At 37.7% G+C, this 15938-nt stretch overlaps 1 protein-coding gene across 4 annotated transcripts in view; it reads left to right on the top strand.

Annotated features, from left to right (window-relative positions):
• Window positions 1-237: 237 nt before the first annotated feature.
• The window catches only part of HACE1 (HECT domain and ankyrin repeat containing E3 ubiquitin protein ligase 1), a 107890-nt gene continuing 92189 nt past the window's right edge, over window positions 238-15938 (top strand). Inside the window, exons 1-4 of one of the 4 annotated variants that reach the window (XM_038554813.1) lie at window positions 238-365; window positions 7469-7523; window positions 8666-8755; window positions 9538-9642. In XM_038554813.1, coding sequence (XP_038410741.1) covers window positions 290-365; window positions 7469-7523; window positions 8666-8755; window positions 9538-9642 — 326 coding nt within the window. In that variant the 5' untranslated portion in view covers window positions 238-289. Of the gene's footprint in view, window positions 366-1199; window positions 1221-7468; window positions 7524-8443; window positions 8468-8665; window positions 8756-9537; window positions 9643-15938 lie in introns of those variants that run through there. The other 3 variants (XM_038554816.1, XM_038554814.1, XM_038554815.1) reach the window with 3 other exon arrangements.

Below are 15938 nucleotides of genomic sequence, written 5' to 3'. Positions count from 1 at the left end.
CGGGTCGGCGGGCTCTGGACTACAGTTCCCAGAAGGCCGTGCGAGCCGGGAGGGAAGCGGCGGCGGCGGCAGGAAGCGCGCGGGCGGCGGCGGCGGCGAGTGGCCCGTCAGTGGTCGGTCCGGCAGCCCCCGGCCCTCCGCGCCCTCCCCCCCAGCCGCCCGCGCGGCCCCGGGCGTTAGGCGGGGCGAGCCCGTGCCTCCGGCCGCCGAGCCGGCCCGGGGCGGGATGTAGGGCGCTGGGCGCGGAGGCCGCCGGCGCGGCGGGGTGGGCGCGGAGGGCGCGCCGAGGATGGAGAGAGCGATGGAGCAGCTCAACCGCCTCACGCGCTCGCTGCGCCGCGCGCGCACCGTGGAGCTGCCGGACGGTGAGCGGGGCGGGGGCCGGGCCGGGGCGGGGGGACGCGCGCCTTCCGCGTCCTCGGGGGGAGCGGCGGGGCGGGGCGGGGCGGCTCGGGCCGCGCAGGGGGAGCTCGCGGCGGTTCCGGGCCTGCGGGCCTGCGGGCCGGAGAAGGAGAAGCGACTCCCCACGGTCGCCGCGCGGTTTGGCAAAGGGACAAGACGGATACCAGTCGGGTGGCCGGACCCGGACTCGGAGAACACCGCGGCTGTGGGGCACTTGACGGTCGTCGCTGGCTCGGGGCGCGGACGTTCACCGAAACACTTGTTTTTTTTTTTTTTTTTTCAAACTTTAAGCTGCAGAGTGGGAATTAAGCTTTCTTTTCTTTTCGGAAATGCAGAGCATTATTGTGTTTTGAGATATATATATATATATATATATATATTTTTTTAATTTTATTTATTTATTCACGAGAGAGACAGAGACAGAGGGAGAAGCAGGCTCCGCGCAGGGAGCCCGACGTGGGACTCGATCCCGGGTCTCCGGGGTCACGCCCCGGGCTGAAGGCAGACGCTCAACCGCTGGGCCACCCGGGCTGCCCAAAGAAATGTTTATTTTATCATATCTTTAAGGATTTTATTTATTTCTTCATGAGAGACACAGAGAGAGAGAGAGAGAGAGAGAGGGCAGAGACACAAGCAGAGGGAGAAGCAGGCTCCATGCAGGGAGCCTCATGTGGGACTCGATCCCTGGTCTCCAGGGAGGGTCACACCCTGGGCTGAAGGCACCCGCTAAACCACGGAGCCACCAGGGCTGCCCAGAAAACATCACTTTTAAAAAAATATCTTTAAATATGCCAGATGACCTTGCAGCGTTTCATACGGTAATGTAACAAATACTGGATTTGATTTTTTTTTTTTTTTGATAATAGATTTTATGAGGAGCAGCTTTGTAGTTTTTAAGACTTAGTCTTCTAAATTTTTCTTTAGGATTAATAAGTGGAAGAAGAATTATAGATCTAATTAGTCAACATTTTTGAAGCTCTGAGTATCGGCCTCTCTGCTTATTAGAAAGTTCCACCAACAGTCTTGAGAGTCTCCAGAAACTAGAGTAGTAAATAAAAATGAAACATTTTCCCACATTGCTAGGCAAAAGTGGCATTTTGCTTCCCTTTGTTTTTCTTTCATTATAATGGATTTGCTCATCTTGTCTTTGTCCCTAAGTTTTTGTTTTTGTTTTTTTTAAGATTTTATTCATTCATTCATGAGAGACAGAGAGAGGCAGAGAGAGAAGCAGGCTCCGCACAGGGAGCCCGATGTGGGACTCGACCTTAGGACCCCCAGGGTCACACCCTTGACTAAAGGCTGACACTCAACCACTGAACCACCCAGGCATCCCTGTTCCTAATTCTGATGGATCTTTCTTTCTGAATTATTTGAGATTGGCTCTTTCAAGTATGTATGTATATTTGTTATAAAAAAAAAATCTAGCTATAAAACTCCAGATTGTTGTGCTTTCATTTTGAAGACTGCAGGAAGTTCTGAGGTCTCTCTAAATTTAGAACATAATGAGATATTTATTTTGCCATGTTATAATTCAGTGATTATCATCTAATTGGAACACATTAGAATGTTATTTAATCAGCTTTTAATCTAAAATTAACTTTGTTGCATAGGATTAAACCTCAGATTTGATTTACTGAAGTGGATTCTGGTAGAACACATTCGTGTTTCTTTGGTTGGCTGTTTCTTTTGCTATGCAGAAGCTTTTTATCTTGATTAAGTCCCAATAATTCATTTTTGCTTTTGTTTCCTTTGCCTTTGTAGATGTAGCCTTTTTTTTTTTAAAAAAAGATTTTATTTATTTATTCATGAGAGACACAGAGAGAGACAGAGGCAGAGACACAATAGAGACACAAGCAGGCTCCATGCAAGGGAACCTGATGTGGGACTCAGTCCCGGGACTCCAGGATCACACCCTGGGCGGAAGGCAGGCGCTCAATCACTGAGCCACCCAGGGATCCCTTTATAGATGTATCTTGCAAGAAGTTGCTGTGGCCAGGTTCAAAAAGGGTGTTGCCTGTGTTCTCCTCTAGGATTCTGATGGATTCTTGTCTCACATTTAGATCTTTCATCCATTTTGAGTTTATCTTTGTGTATGGTGTAAGAGAATGCTCTAGTTTCATTCTTCTGCATGTGGATGTCCAATTTTCCCAGCACCATTTATTGAAGAGCCTGTCTTTTTCCAGTAGATAGTTTTTCCTGCTTTGTCAAATATTAGTTGACCATAGAGTTGAGGGTCCACTTCTGGATTCTCTATTCTGTTCCATTGATCTATGTGTCTGTTTTTGTGCCAGAACCACACTCTCTTGATGACCACAGCTTTCTGGTACAACCTGAAATCTGGCATTGTGATGCCCCCAGCTATGGTTTTCTTTCTTAATATTCCCCTGGCTATTCGGGGTCTTTTCCGATTCCACACAAATCTTAAGGTGATTTGTTCCAACTCTTTGAAGAAAGTCCATGGTATTTTGTATTTTTTTTTTAAAGATTTTATTTATTCATGAGAGAGAGAGAGAGAGGCAGAGACATAGGCAGAGGGAGAAGCAGGCTCAATACAGGGAGCCCGATGTGGGACTCGATCCTGGATCTCCAGGATCAGGCCCTGGGCTGAAGTCGGCACTAAACCACTGAGCCACCAGGGCTGCCCAGTCCATGGTATTTTGATAGGGATTGCATTAAATGTGTAAATTGCCCTGGGTAACATTGACATTTTCACAATATTAATTCTTCCAATCCATGAGCATGGGATATTTTTCCATCTCTTTGTGTCTTCCTCAATTTCTTTCAGAAGTGTTTTATAGTTTTTAGGGTATAGATTCTTTACTTCTTTGGTTAGATTTATTCCTAGGTATCTTATGCTTTTGGGTGCAATTGTAAGTGGGATTGATTCTTTAATTTCTCTTTCTTCAGTCTCATTGTTAGTGTATAGAAATGCCACTGATTTCTGGACATTGATTTTGTATCCTGCCACACTGCAGAATTGCTGTATGAGTTCTGGCAATCTTGGGGTGGAGTCTTTTGGGTTTTCTATGTACAGTATCATGTCATCTGCAAAGAGGGAGAGTTTGACTTCTTCTTTATCAATTTGAATGCCTTTTATTTCTTTTTGTTGCCTGATTGCTGAGGCTAGGACTTCCAGTACTATGTTGAATAGCAGTGGTGAGACTGGACATCCCTGTTGTGTTCCTGATCTTAGGGGAAGGGCTCCCAGTGTTTCCCCATTGAGAATGATATTTGCTGTGGGCTTTTTGTAGATGGCTTTTAAGATGCTGAGGAATGTTCCCTCTATCCCTACCCTCTGAAGAGTTTTGATCAGGAATGGATGCTGTATTTTGTCAAATGCTTTCTCTGCATCTATTGAGAAGATCATATGGTTCTTGTTTTTTCTCTTGTTGATATGATCTATCACATTGATTGCTTTATGAGTGTTGAACCAGCCTTGCATCCCGGGGATAAATCCCATTTGGTCATGGTGAATAATCTTCTTAATGTACTGTTGGATCCTATTGGCTAGTATCTTGTTGAGAATTTTTGCATCTGTGTTCATCAGGGATATTGGTCTATAATTCTCCTTTTTGGTTGGGTCTTTATCTGGTTTTTGGAATAAGGTGATGCTGACCTCATAGAACGAGTTTGGAAGTATTCCATCTCTATCTTTCCGAACAGCTTTAGTAGAATAGGTTGTGTTTCTTTGGGATGATGATGATGAAAACCTGAGTATTACCACTAAGTATTATCATTGAATAAAGGAGGGCAGGTTGTTGAGTCATCTTGGGTAGGGCTGACAGGAATATTCTTGTGAGAGAGGAAGTGAAGAGAAAAAGATTATTCTAGGGATGTGATTTTTAATGGGGTTTACAAAATTGGTTTATATTGTCAATCTTAAAATAGTGTTAAGTTACTGATTTTAACGGTAAATATAGCTTGTTTTGTAAAATAATAGAACTTGAGCCCATATTAGCGTATGTTTGAATGCTGATTAGGGTTTTTTAAAAAATTGCTCCCATTTGATGGTTTAAAGAGAAATAGTATATAATATAATGAATCAAAGCTCCTTGTTTTTTTTTTTTTTTTTTTTTTTTTTTAAAGCTCCTTGTTTAAAGTTTTCCTTTCAGTTGTAGAGTTCTGGAACTTTATCAACTAATCAAAAGTGGACAACACTGAAAATCTGAAAAAGTGAGAGATTGAACATTTTTTATCACTCTGAGAACTTCAATTATATACCTAGTTCTTAAGGTGTCTTCCTGAGTGTGGAGAAGGAAGCAGGTGACAACAAATTTTATTCTGTTCTTCCATAATATACTGTTTCCTGAATAGTCTCCTTTTAGCATCATAGTTATGGTTATATTTATTTCCTCATACCATTTAGTGTATGTGAGCTATGTTTTTACAAAGTTATATGTGACTTAAAAAAGTGAGATCTAGGGACACTTGGGTGGCTCAGCGGTTGAGCATCTGCCTTTAGCTCAGGACGCCATCCTGGGGGTCCTGGGATCCAGTCCCTCATCAGGCTCCCCGTAGGGAACCTGCTTCTCCCTCTGCCTATGTCTCTGCCTCTCTCTGGGTCTCTCATGAATAAATAAAATCTTTTAAAAAAGGGAGATCTATATCTAAATTTTGTCTAAATAAACACCCTATAAATAAAACCCACGTGAACCTTATAAAACTTTTGCTCATTTAAAATTATGTACTAACTCGATTTATAAGTTTAAATTAAAAATAAGGGTACTTCCTTTTTATGACTTTGTTTATTATGGAGCAACTTAATGAAATTGTCATGGTTTGGAAGTTCAGATGTTTAATGAGGTGTGTATCATATGAGAGATAAAGAATGTTGCCATGCCCAGGGAGGCTTAGTGCAGTATTTTTCAACTCCTGGCGGTGACTCACTGGTAGTTAATGAGAACAATTTATTGCAGTCAGCATTAAAAAAAAAAAAAAAAAAAGAAATAGAAGAGAATAAAACAAATTAGAGTGTACTGCATATAAAGGACTAAGTATTGTATTATAAACCTTTTGGTTACTTTATGTAGTGCACTGTAAGATTTTTATTGTGTGGGCCCTGGGATTAGCCACATTTGAATTCAAGCTTAACCACTTAATGCCACTATTGTGCAGCTTGTTACTTAGTGCTCAGTTTTTTCATTTATAAAATGGGGATAGTAATAGTACCTACTTTATAAGGTGATTGTGAGGATAAAAGAGATGAGGCACATAAAGTGTTTAGAGAAATGCCTTTCAGATAATGATTTAAACATGTGGGCTGTTAGGACTAGGATATTTTTTGGGGGGGTTTGTTTGTTTTGTAGTGAAAGAGTTGTGTCTGCATGCTGAACTTGTATTATAGTCATGACTAGGACTAAATTGCTTTTCATGGATATACTTACAAATAGTGAAATAATGAACAAACTTGAAGAAATGGTGATAACTTTTTTCCTTCTCTCTGGTATGTATTTCTTCAGTTTGTATTTCAGAATATGTAAACTGCTTTTTTCAAACATAATTACAATACTATTGTTGGAGCCAACGCAAATGACAGTAATTTTTATTATCATCAAATACCCACTCCCTACGGAGCTTTTGTCTCTCAGACACATCCTCTTACAGTTGGATCAGTACCCAAAGTCCACACCTTATACTTGGTTGATCATCTCTTAAGACTCTTTTAATGATAACAATTCCCCTTTTTTCTTCTTTTGTTAAAACTTTTTATTTTTAAGTAATTTAAGACTTACAGAAAAATTGCGTAAATAGTACAGAATTCCCATGCATCCTTCTCCCGACTTCCCATAATTTTCCCATCTTGCATAACCATAGTACAGTTATCAAAACTAAGGAATTAACATTGGTGTAATACTATTAACTGCATTACAGGCTTTATTAGAATTTCACAAGTTTTCTCACTAATGTCCTTTTTCTATTTGAGCATCCAATTGATAACATCACGTTACATTTAGTTGTCCCTGTTTCTTTACCCTCCCCAAACTGTAATGGTTCTTCAGTCTTTTCTTGTATTTCATGGCCTTGAGACTTTTTAAGGGGACTGCTCGGGCATTTTGTGAAATTTCCCTTAACTTGGGTTTGTCTGATGTTTTTTCATGATGTGCTGTGCTATGTGGATCATATCAGAGGCCACATGATATTACATGATATCAATTATATCTGGTGATGTTACCCTTTATCAGTTGATCAAGGTGGTATCTGCTGGTTTCTCCACTGTGGTCAGTATTTTGGGGAGATACTTTGATGCTATGCAAATACTCTTTTTCTTCCGGAAACTTTAATTTTAGCATTGGCACTAATGTTTTAAGAGTATCAGAGTTACTTCTCTGTAAATGACTTATAAAAGATCATAAACCTCTAAAATGCATTGAATTGAGAAATGATCGTTAGTAACATATAAAAACAAATCCAAACAAAGCTGAATTTACGTAAGTATAGTCTCATATCATAGATGTTGACTTTTAACCTTTTCTTTTAGATCATATATCTGTGAATTAATTCTATAGAAGATATAAATTACAATGTTAATGGTGTAAAGTAACAGGGAAAACTAAGACTTTAATGCTGTTCCATAAAAGTTTCTAAAATAACTTCATTTGTTATAATATTGGCAAGAAGCAAGTACTATGTGTATTTAAGGTTTTAAAATTATTTTACCATATATATCTATTATGCCCATATACTTAAAAATTCCCCAAAACTACATGTAAGCCTGATAAATCATGAAGTTGATAAACACTTCTCTGGAAGTAAAAGAAATTTCTGTTGTTAAAGCTACAGAAAATATCAGGCCTCTCATCTTCCCCATCAAATCCAGAAGCTAAGCACTTTGGTGATGATGTAAAGCAACCTAGCATTAGGATAAGAAATTCTGCATTGCTGCAAATTTTGCAGTACCTTGGTATCCTGCACTATCTTTAATCTCCTTCCACCTCTTCTCATCTTTTATATGAAATTAGAAAAACTCTAAGGTGGTTTTAAGTATTACCCTTTGGGAAAAAATAGGACAAATTAAATATTTTTCTGTTTTTTGTTTAGTTTTTGTTTTGTTTTGTTTTTTACTCAGATAATGAAACTGCTGTTTATACATTAATGCCAATGGTTATGGCTGATCAACACAGGTAAGTGTCTATTTCGAATTTATACTCTTTGTATAAATATACAGGACAGGGGTGTCCTGGGTGGCTTAGTTAAGTGTGCAGACTCTTGTTTTCAGGTCAGATCTTGATCTCAGGGTCGTGAGTTCAAGCCCTGTGTTAGGCTTCCACAGGGAGCCTACTTTTAAAAAAAGATACGAACAAAAAGGACTCCTAAAAAAAAAAAAAAATAAAAACAACAACAACAACAACAACACCAAAACCCAAGAGAAGTACATTTATCTATGTTGTGTACACATACATATACACACACAAACGCACAGTTTGGACACAGATGTTGTCCTGGATCACATTATTTAACCTCTCTTATAGTTTACTGCCTGTGAAATAAAAGCCAAAGTTTTCCAAGATCCATATCAATTGTAAAATTCTTTGGTAAGAGATTTTCTAATGAATTATCAGATATTAAGTCAGGTATTTTGTTGGTCATTGATGATTTATTGCAAAAGGTTGGGGCTGATGGACAGCTTACTTCCCTAATGTTCTATTTTGATGTTCTTTTTATTCATGTAGTGTGGACACTTTTTTTACAGGGTGCATATGCGATACAGTTATCTGGCTGGATGATGAGATGTTTATACTTCTAGCAGGCTGCTCCGCTATGGTTAGCCAGTGGGTAGTTGGTATAATAAGAAAGTGACAAGGAATCTATTTTGAAACAAGTTTAAAATATAAGTAATTTTTTGCTTTAAACTTCCTGTGTGATACAACTAAAACATGTTTAAATCTGATTTTTCTTATTTGGCCGAAATTAATATACGTAGGCTATACTTTTTGCAGGGGGAGCAGCCATCCCAACTCTCTTTGTTCCTCAAGAATCTAGGGAGAACTGAAGCCAACTTAAGTATCTTCAGAGCAGATGATAATATAGATCAGCAGATGAGGAAACCTTTAACATCAGTTTATAGGTCAGTGCAGTTGTTTTTTGGATGAAACTGTGCTGGCTACCATGGTGTGCTTAGAAAACAGTGCTTTGTTTTTTGGTTGATGTGGGACAGAACTTTTTGGATCATTGGTTAGAGTAACTAAAGGGATATAGACTTGAGTTACTGTGTTTTTAAAAACTTTTTTTAATGTATTGACTCATTAATTTTCTTTTGGCTTAGGTCTGTTTCTGAGCTACTATCAAATTCAAAGTTTGATGTCAATTATGCTTTTGGACGTGTGAAAAGAAGCTTGCTTCACATTGCAGCAAAGTAAGAAGAAAGATTTTTGAATTAAAATCTGGTCTAGCACAGTGATCAGTAAGCTTTGGGCCAGTGTTGTCCCACAAGAGGTATGGGAATAGATAAGAACAGACTGCTGAATGGTTCATTATTCTGTTGAGAGCATAGTGTGCTGTGTTTGCATCCTTTCTCTAGATATTGTTAACCTTGCGATCATATTCAAGTCTCATGTCTACTGTTTTAACTTGCTCTAGATCAGATCAGTAGGTTTGTCTTTCCTGGATGTACTTAATAAAGGGTACATTCAATGAAATTTTTCTTTCATCCTACCAGTATGAAATTTTACATGTTAACTGCACATGAAGCCATTGGCTTTATATTTTTTAGTTAGGTGTGAGAATGATTTTTACCCATAATCTCTCAGTATGTACTTAATCAATTAGTTGATCTCTAACTTCCTTTCAGGACCTAGATATATGTTAAAATTAATTTTTCATAATAAATTTGGCTTCTCTAAAGCCAAAGAATTGAGAGTACTATGTGGTTTCTTTATGTATTAATAATTTATTTGAACATCTCAAATACTTCATAGCTTTCATAGTAGAATGTACTTTCTTGAAAGTAGAGGAATATGCTATGTTTTTTTTTTTTTTTGGAATATGCTATTTGTGACAGAAGTTAAATCAAATTGTAGATTAATAATGGACCTCAAAAATAATATGTTTAGTAGAGCTTTTTTGTTTTTTTAATTAAGGTATTTCAACTACGGCTGTTTGTTGAATGTATCTAAACTGTTTTTAATATTGTTTTAGTTGTGGATCAGTGGAATGCTTGGTCCTGCTATTAAAGAAAGGAGCAAATCCTAACTATCAAGATATTTCAGGATGTACACCCCTTCATTTGGCAGCTAGAAATGGGTAAATATTTTGTCTTCTTGAGTAGCTTGAGTTGTGATATCAGTTATGACTGACAGTATTCAAGGCACTCTTGATTGGTGATTTTTTTGACCAATATTTGCCTTGGGAAGAAATTTGTGGGTCATTACATTCAATTTTGAAATAATTATCATGTTTATTTAATTGTTTACTAATATCTTCTCTTGAAAATATACTTGTTTAAGTTTGTTTTACTTGTATCATAATGATACTTTTTTTCTGAGATGTATCATTGTCACCTCTTTGTTTTGGTGTTCTTTTTCCTGCTTATTTTTTTCCTCATCTAATTCCTGGTCTTATTTTCCACATTGCTTTTCAGTTAACTTTATTAATGGAATTAAAGACAGTGAATATATTATACCCAGCTTATTTATAACTTTGAGAATGAGCTATACTATGGTAAGCTTTCTAAATAAGAGTAGCTTATTCCTTTCAGTCCCAAAACTTATTTTTCCTTTTAATTATGACATGAGGTTTTCTAAATAAATAATGTGTTTACTACCCTTCCTTTTGAATTTTCTTAGTAAATTTTTTTCCCCCTTATAAAAGTATTTCCAAAATGTAAATATATTTTTGCCTTTTCTTGATTTCTCTGGTCATCATTATAAACATCTTCATGTTATTGTTTGCCGTTTTTTTTTTTTTTTTTTTAAGATTTATTCATTTGAGAGAGAAGAAAGAGCGCTTGAGAGAGTGGCAGGCAGGGGCAGAGGGAGAGAATCTCAAGCAGATTTCCTGTTGAACATGGGGCCCAATCACATGGGGCTCTGTCTCAGGAGCCTGAGATGTTGACCTGAGCCGAAACCAAGAATCAGACGTTTAACCTACTGAACCTCCCAGGCACCCCCATTGTATGCTATTTTATACCCTATTACACTTCTTAAGACTTTCTTTCTCCCCCCCCCCCCTTTTTTTTTTTTTTTGAGAATTTCAGGTGTCACATCTCTGTGTCTGCCTCTACTTACCACTATTTTTATGTCTTAAGATTCTGTTGAACTGAGGGGCGCCTGGGTGGCTCAGTCGGTTAAGCATCTTGACTCTTGATTTCAGCTCAGTTTGTGATCACAGAGTCCTGGTTTTGAGCCCCACATTGGGCTCTGAGCTCAGTGGGGAGTCTGCTTGAGATTCTCTCTTTTTCCTCCTCTGTACCTCCCCCTGCTCTTGCACTCATGTGCTCTTTCTCTCTCTCTCAAATAAATACATATTAAAAAAAAAAATTCTGTTGGACTGAGAAACCATACCAAATGGCTGGAATTCTGTTTATTTTTTTTTTATTTTTTATTTTTTTAAATTTTTATTTATTTATGATAGTCACAGAGAGAGAGAGAGAGAGGCAGAGACACAGGCAGAGGGAGAAGCAGGCTCCATACACCGGGAGCCCGACGTGGGATTCGATCCCGGGTCTCCAGGATCGCGCCCTGGGCCAAAGGCAGGCGCCAAACCGCTGCGCCACCCAGGGATCCCTGGAATTCTGTTTAAAATGAAAAAGTTTTTGACTCAGGGCTTGAAGAACTTATATTTATAAATATGTTTCAAATGCTTATAAAACTTCCATATAGAAGCATATTCCTGGGGCACCTGGGTGGCTCAGTTGGTTAAGCTTCCAACTCTTGATTTTGGTTCAGGTCATGGTTTCAGGGTTGAGATCCAGGGCTGTGTCATGCTCTGTGCTGGGCATGGAGTGTGCTTAAGATTCGCTTTCTCCCTCTTTCTTTGCCTCTACCTGCCCATCCCCCCCCCCCAAAACAAAGGTATATTCCTATGTGTCTCTTTTTTGAATTACTCTTTTTTTTTAAAGATTTTATTTATTTAGTTAATTCCTATGTGTCTCTTTTTTGATTACTCTTTTTTAAGATTTTATTTATTTGAGAGAGCGTGTGTGTGTGTATGTACATGAGCTGGGGGAGGGGGGCAGCATGGCAGAGGGAGTGGGAGAAGCAGACTCCCTGCTGTACAGGAAGCCAGATGTGAGGCTCAATCCCAGGACCCTGAGAACATGACCTGAGCTGAAGGCACACACCTAACCAACTGAGCCACCCAGGCGTCCCTCTTTTTTTTTTTTTTTTTTTATTACTTTTGAAGATATTTTTGTTTCCTGTTTGACTTGGGATTCTAGGTAGTTGAGATAGATGCCTACCTGAGATAGTTATGGGGCTAAAATTGTGCACTGTGTCATTCTGAGACCAAATTTTTGCATAAAAGGATTAAAGTGGAGCCAAAAGCATAAGAATCCTAGTGATATCTAGGTTGGACAGACGAAGCATACTCCTTTGACCCTGTCTGGTCTGATCCAGCTCTTGATTTAGCATGTGAACTAGTTGTCCACTGTTCTGATAGGTAACAGGGTAACAACATGCTGATTAAGCAACTTTTTTATAATAATGAGCACACTGGTTATGTTTGTAGGGTATTATACCCAGTGTCATAGATTTGGTCGAATTCATTCCTTTCTGAATTGATCTCCAATCTGGATACATTATCCCAAGTATTGGTACGGATAGTGACAAAGCTTTTTCAAAAAATTACACATAGAAAAATACCTTAGTACTCTATCTCAGCAACTATAAGTGAAAGGAGGGATCAGTGTACAGCTGGGGTAAAATGCCTACTGCCATTTTGGTCAGAGACTTAAGTCATTTAGGAGACCATAACTTTTTTTTTTCGTAGCTTTGTTGAGGTACAACCAACAAAATTGTAAGATTTTTAAAGTGTACATCATTATGATTTGATAGACCTATATACATTGTGAAAGGATTCCTTTCATTTGCTATCCATCACTGTCACCTTACACATTTATCTTTCTTTGGGTGAGGGATGTGAGAACGTTTAAGTTGGAGATCATTACATTTAAAGATGAAGAAATATGACCGAAATCACTTGATCACATGGTAAGTCAATGAGGAGAAAAGGAATAAAAAGAGTTTGTAACTCTAACATAACATCCAATTTGGATACCTTTCTGTTTCTGTAAAGATTAATACTGATATTCAATACTTGACTATTTTAGTTTTTATTATTGGGTGCTTTGTACAACTTAGAGTTGCTCCATAAATGTTTCCTGAGTGGTTTTGAGTACATATTACTTCCTATAGCTTCTGATGTTTTCAGAAGTAGCTTTTTATTATAATTTTTTTATGAATTCAGATTTGTCTAGAGGGAAGCAAAAGTCATAGGGGAGTTCTGCCCCTTTTGCTTGTCCATGAGTTTTTGGTAGTTTTTTGTTTTGTTCCTCAGTTATTGTTAGATGAGTAGTGTAATTCTCTTGGCCTGCATTCTTTTCTTTAACCATTAGTGCTGGGTGCATTGGTACTGAATTGCCTTCCTTTCCAGTAGAAGACCCATTAAGCTACCACAGAGCACTAGGATGATTTGCTCCTGTGTCATTTGGGTTACCATAAGCTTCCTATAATTGCAGTATCTGGGCAGGAAAATAGTTGCTTCCTGTGCAGGAGGATCTAGTGTTTCTCATGATTAAATGAGATTGTTAGAAGAGAAGACTTTACAGTTGTTGTGTATTCTTAGGCTGGCTGCATGTTGGTCAAATTTGAAACATGATTTTTTTCTATATTTTTTTGGGCTAGGTTGTGACCTCATAAAGGGTGGAGCCCATTTATTAATATTTTAGCTCTAAATCTTGGCAAAATATTGCCCATTTAGATTGTTTTGACATACTGAGATTCTCTAAAGTAGCAATAATGTGGGGCACCTGGGTGGCTCCGTCGGTTAAGTATCTGCCTTCAGCTCAGGTCATGATTCCAGAGTCTTGGTTGGGCTCGAGCGCTGTGTTGGTGCTCTGCTCAGTGGGGAGCCTGCTTTCTTCCTCTCCCTTTGCTTCTGCCTGCCACTCTGCCTACTTGTGCTCTATCTCTTTCTCTCTCTGTCAAATAAATAAAATTTTGAAAGAGTAGCAATAATGATTGTTAAATGATAAAAAACGATATATTTCTCTCATACCACTGTCTTTTGCAGTTCATTTTTGGGTTGAGGAGCATTATAGATTGTTGCTTTACCTCAGCAACCTCCCCAAGTACCCCTCTAGGACTATTTCTTTGGCCCATTCCCAACGGAATGTTTATTTTGGCAATGGGCCAGTGGCCTAAGACAGCTTTTAAGGAGGTTTTTGAAATCCAGCAATACGGATATAGGCACACACATACGTATCTTAAACAATGTATTCATTTTAATAGGGCTGTCTGGTCTGTTGTCTCAGGATTATTGAAGGTTTATATCCTAAAGTTTTCAGAACAGTGTATTAGATAAGCTTTGTAAATGTTTACTCAGAACTTTTTCTTTCTTATTATGCTGATTTTAAATGATGTTTAATTTCATTTCGGATACAAAACCCAAAGCTAGAAAAGTAATTCTCTTAAATAAATAAAAAGATTTATTCAGTTATTAAAAATTTTAGCTGTTAACTTAAAAAATAGAATAATTAATAGTCAATAAAGTTTTATTGAGAGCAGCTAACTATGCTCAGTACTGAGTTTATTAAAGAAATATACAATTCATGGCATGAAGAAATTTGTGATCTAATTGAGTAAATAGTAATATATGCTATCTATTCCTGTATATGTTATATACAGTACTATATATGTAGTATACCTGTATATTAATACATAGTACATAATATGTTATTACATATACACTGTTACATATTTTTTATACTTATAACTGTTTACTCAGCCAAATCATGAACTTCTTCATGCCATGGATTATATCTTGCTTCCTTAATTTAGTACTGAGTATAGTCAAGCATATATGTGTGTGTGTATAAAATGTATATCATAAATATATGTATGTATAGTGTGTGTATCACTTGCAGTTTCTGAAGCATGATTTTTCATTATTTAATGAAGCAGACATTGAGATGAATATTGAATAGTGAGTAGGAATGGATCAGCCTAAAAGGAAACATTGTGAGCACAATGAAATGGATAGGCAATTCACAAGGGGGCAAAGGACTTGAACAGACTACTCCAAAGATGATCTACAAATAGCCAATATGAGCATGAATAGATGCTCAATCTCAATATAAATAATCATTGGGGAAATGCAAATCAGAACTACAACAAGATACCAACACACTCTCATTAGGAAGGTTATCCTTTTTTTTTTTTTTTTTTTTTTTTTTTTTTTAGTATGGTTATCAAAAAGTAGCAGAAAACGACAAGTGTTGGCAAGGATGTAGAGAAAATGGAGCCCTTCCACATTGTTGGTGGGAGTGTAAAATGGTACACTGAAAAACAATTTTTGATGGGTCATCAAAAAATTGAAAATAGAATTCATGTATGATCCAACAATCCCCCTTCTTGGTGTATACCCAATAAAATTGAAAGGAGGGTCTTGAAGAAATATTTGTACACCCTTATTCATAGCAGCATTATTCACAATAGCTAAAACAAGGAATTGAAGTTGTCCATTGATATATGAATAGATAAGCAAAATGTGTGTGTGTGTGTATATATATATCTATATATATATAATGGAATATTATTCATCCTTAAGGAAGGAAATTCTGATGTATGCTACAACATGGATGAACCTTGAGGACATTATGCTAAGTGAAATAAGCCAATCACAAAAGGATAAACACTAAGATTCCAATTTTATGAGGTACTTAGATAAATTGTAGAGACAGAAAGTAGAATGGTGGTTGCCAGAAGCCAAGGGGAGAAAATAGTCATTTTAATGGGTATAGAGTTTCAGTCTTGCAAGATGAAAAGAGTTTTATGGATGGATGATAATAATGCTTGCACAGTAATATGAATGTACTTACTACCACTGAACTGTACACTTGAAAATGGTTAAAATGACAAATTTTATGTTCTGTGTATTTTACCACAGTAAAAATTATCAAAAAGAGAAATGAAATAGGGTAGGAGGATGGATAGACATGCACTTCATTAATTCTGTAGTTATGTTTTTACAACTCATCTAAGTATTAACTTTTAAGTATTTTGCAATCAAGAATGTATGATACTATAGCATTGAGACATTTTGCTATATCCATTCCCCTTCCACCTGACTTACATTGTCTTATATTTCTTTTTTTAAAAATTTTATTTATTTACTCATGACAGAGAGAGAGAGAGAGAGAGAGAGAAAGGCAGGGAGAGACATAGGCAGAGAGAGAAGCAGGCTCCATGAGGGAGCCTGACGTGAGACTCGATCCCGGGACTCCAGGATCACACCCTGGGCCCAACGCAGGCGCTCTACTGCTGAGCCACCCAGGCGTTCCATGTCTTATATTTCTTTTTTTTTTTATAAGATTTTATTTA

The sequence above is a fragment of the Canis lupus genome, chromosome 12 (assembly GCF_011100685.1).
Source record: "Canis lupus familiaris isolate Mischka breed German Shepherd chromosome 12, alternate assembly UU_Cfam_GSD_1.0, whole genome shotgun sequence".
In the NCBI taxonomy this organism is placed as follows: Eukaryota; Metazoa; Chordata; class Mammalia; order Carnivora; family Canidae; genus Canis; species Canis lupus.
Note: the sequence above shows the minus strand (reverse complement) of the source record. Positions and strands in the feature narration are given on the sequence as shown.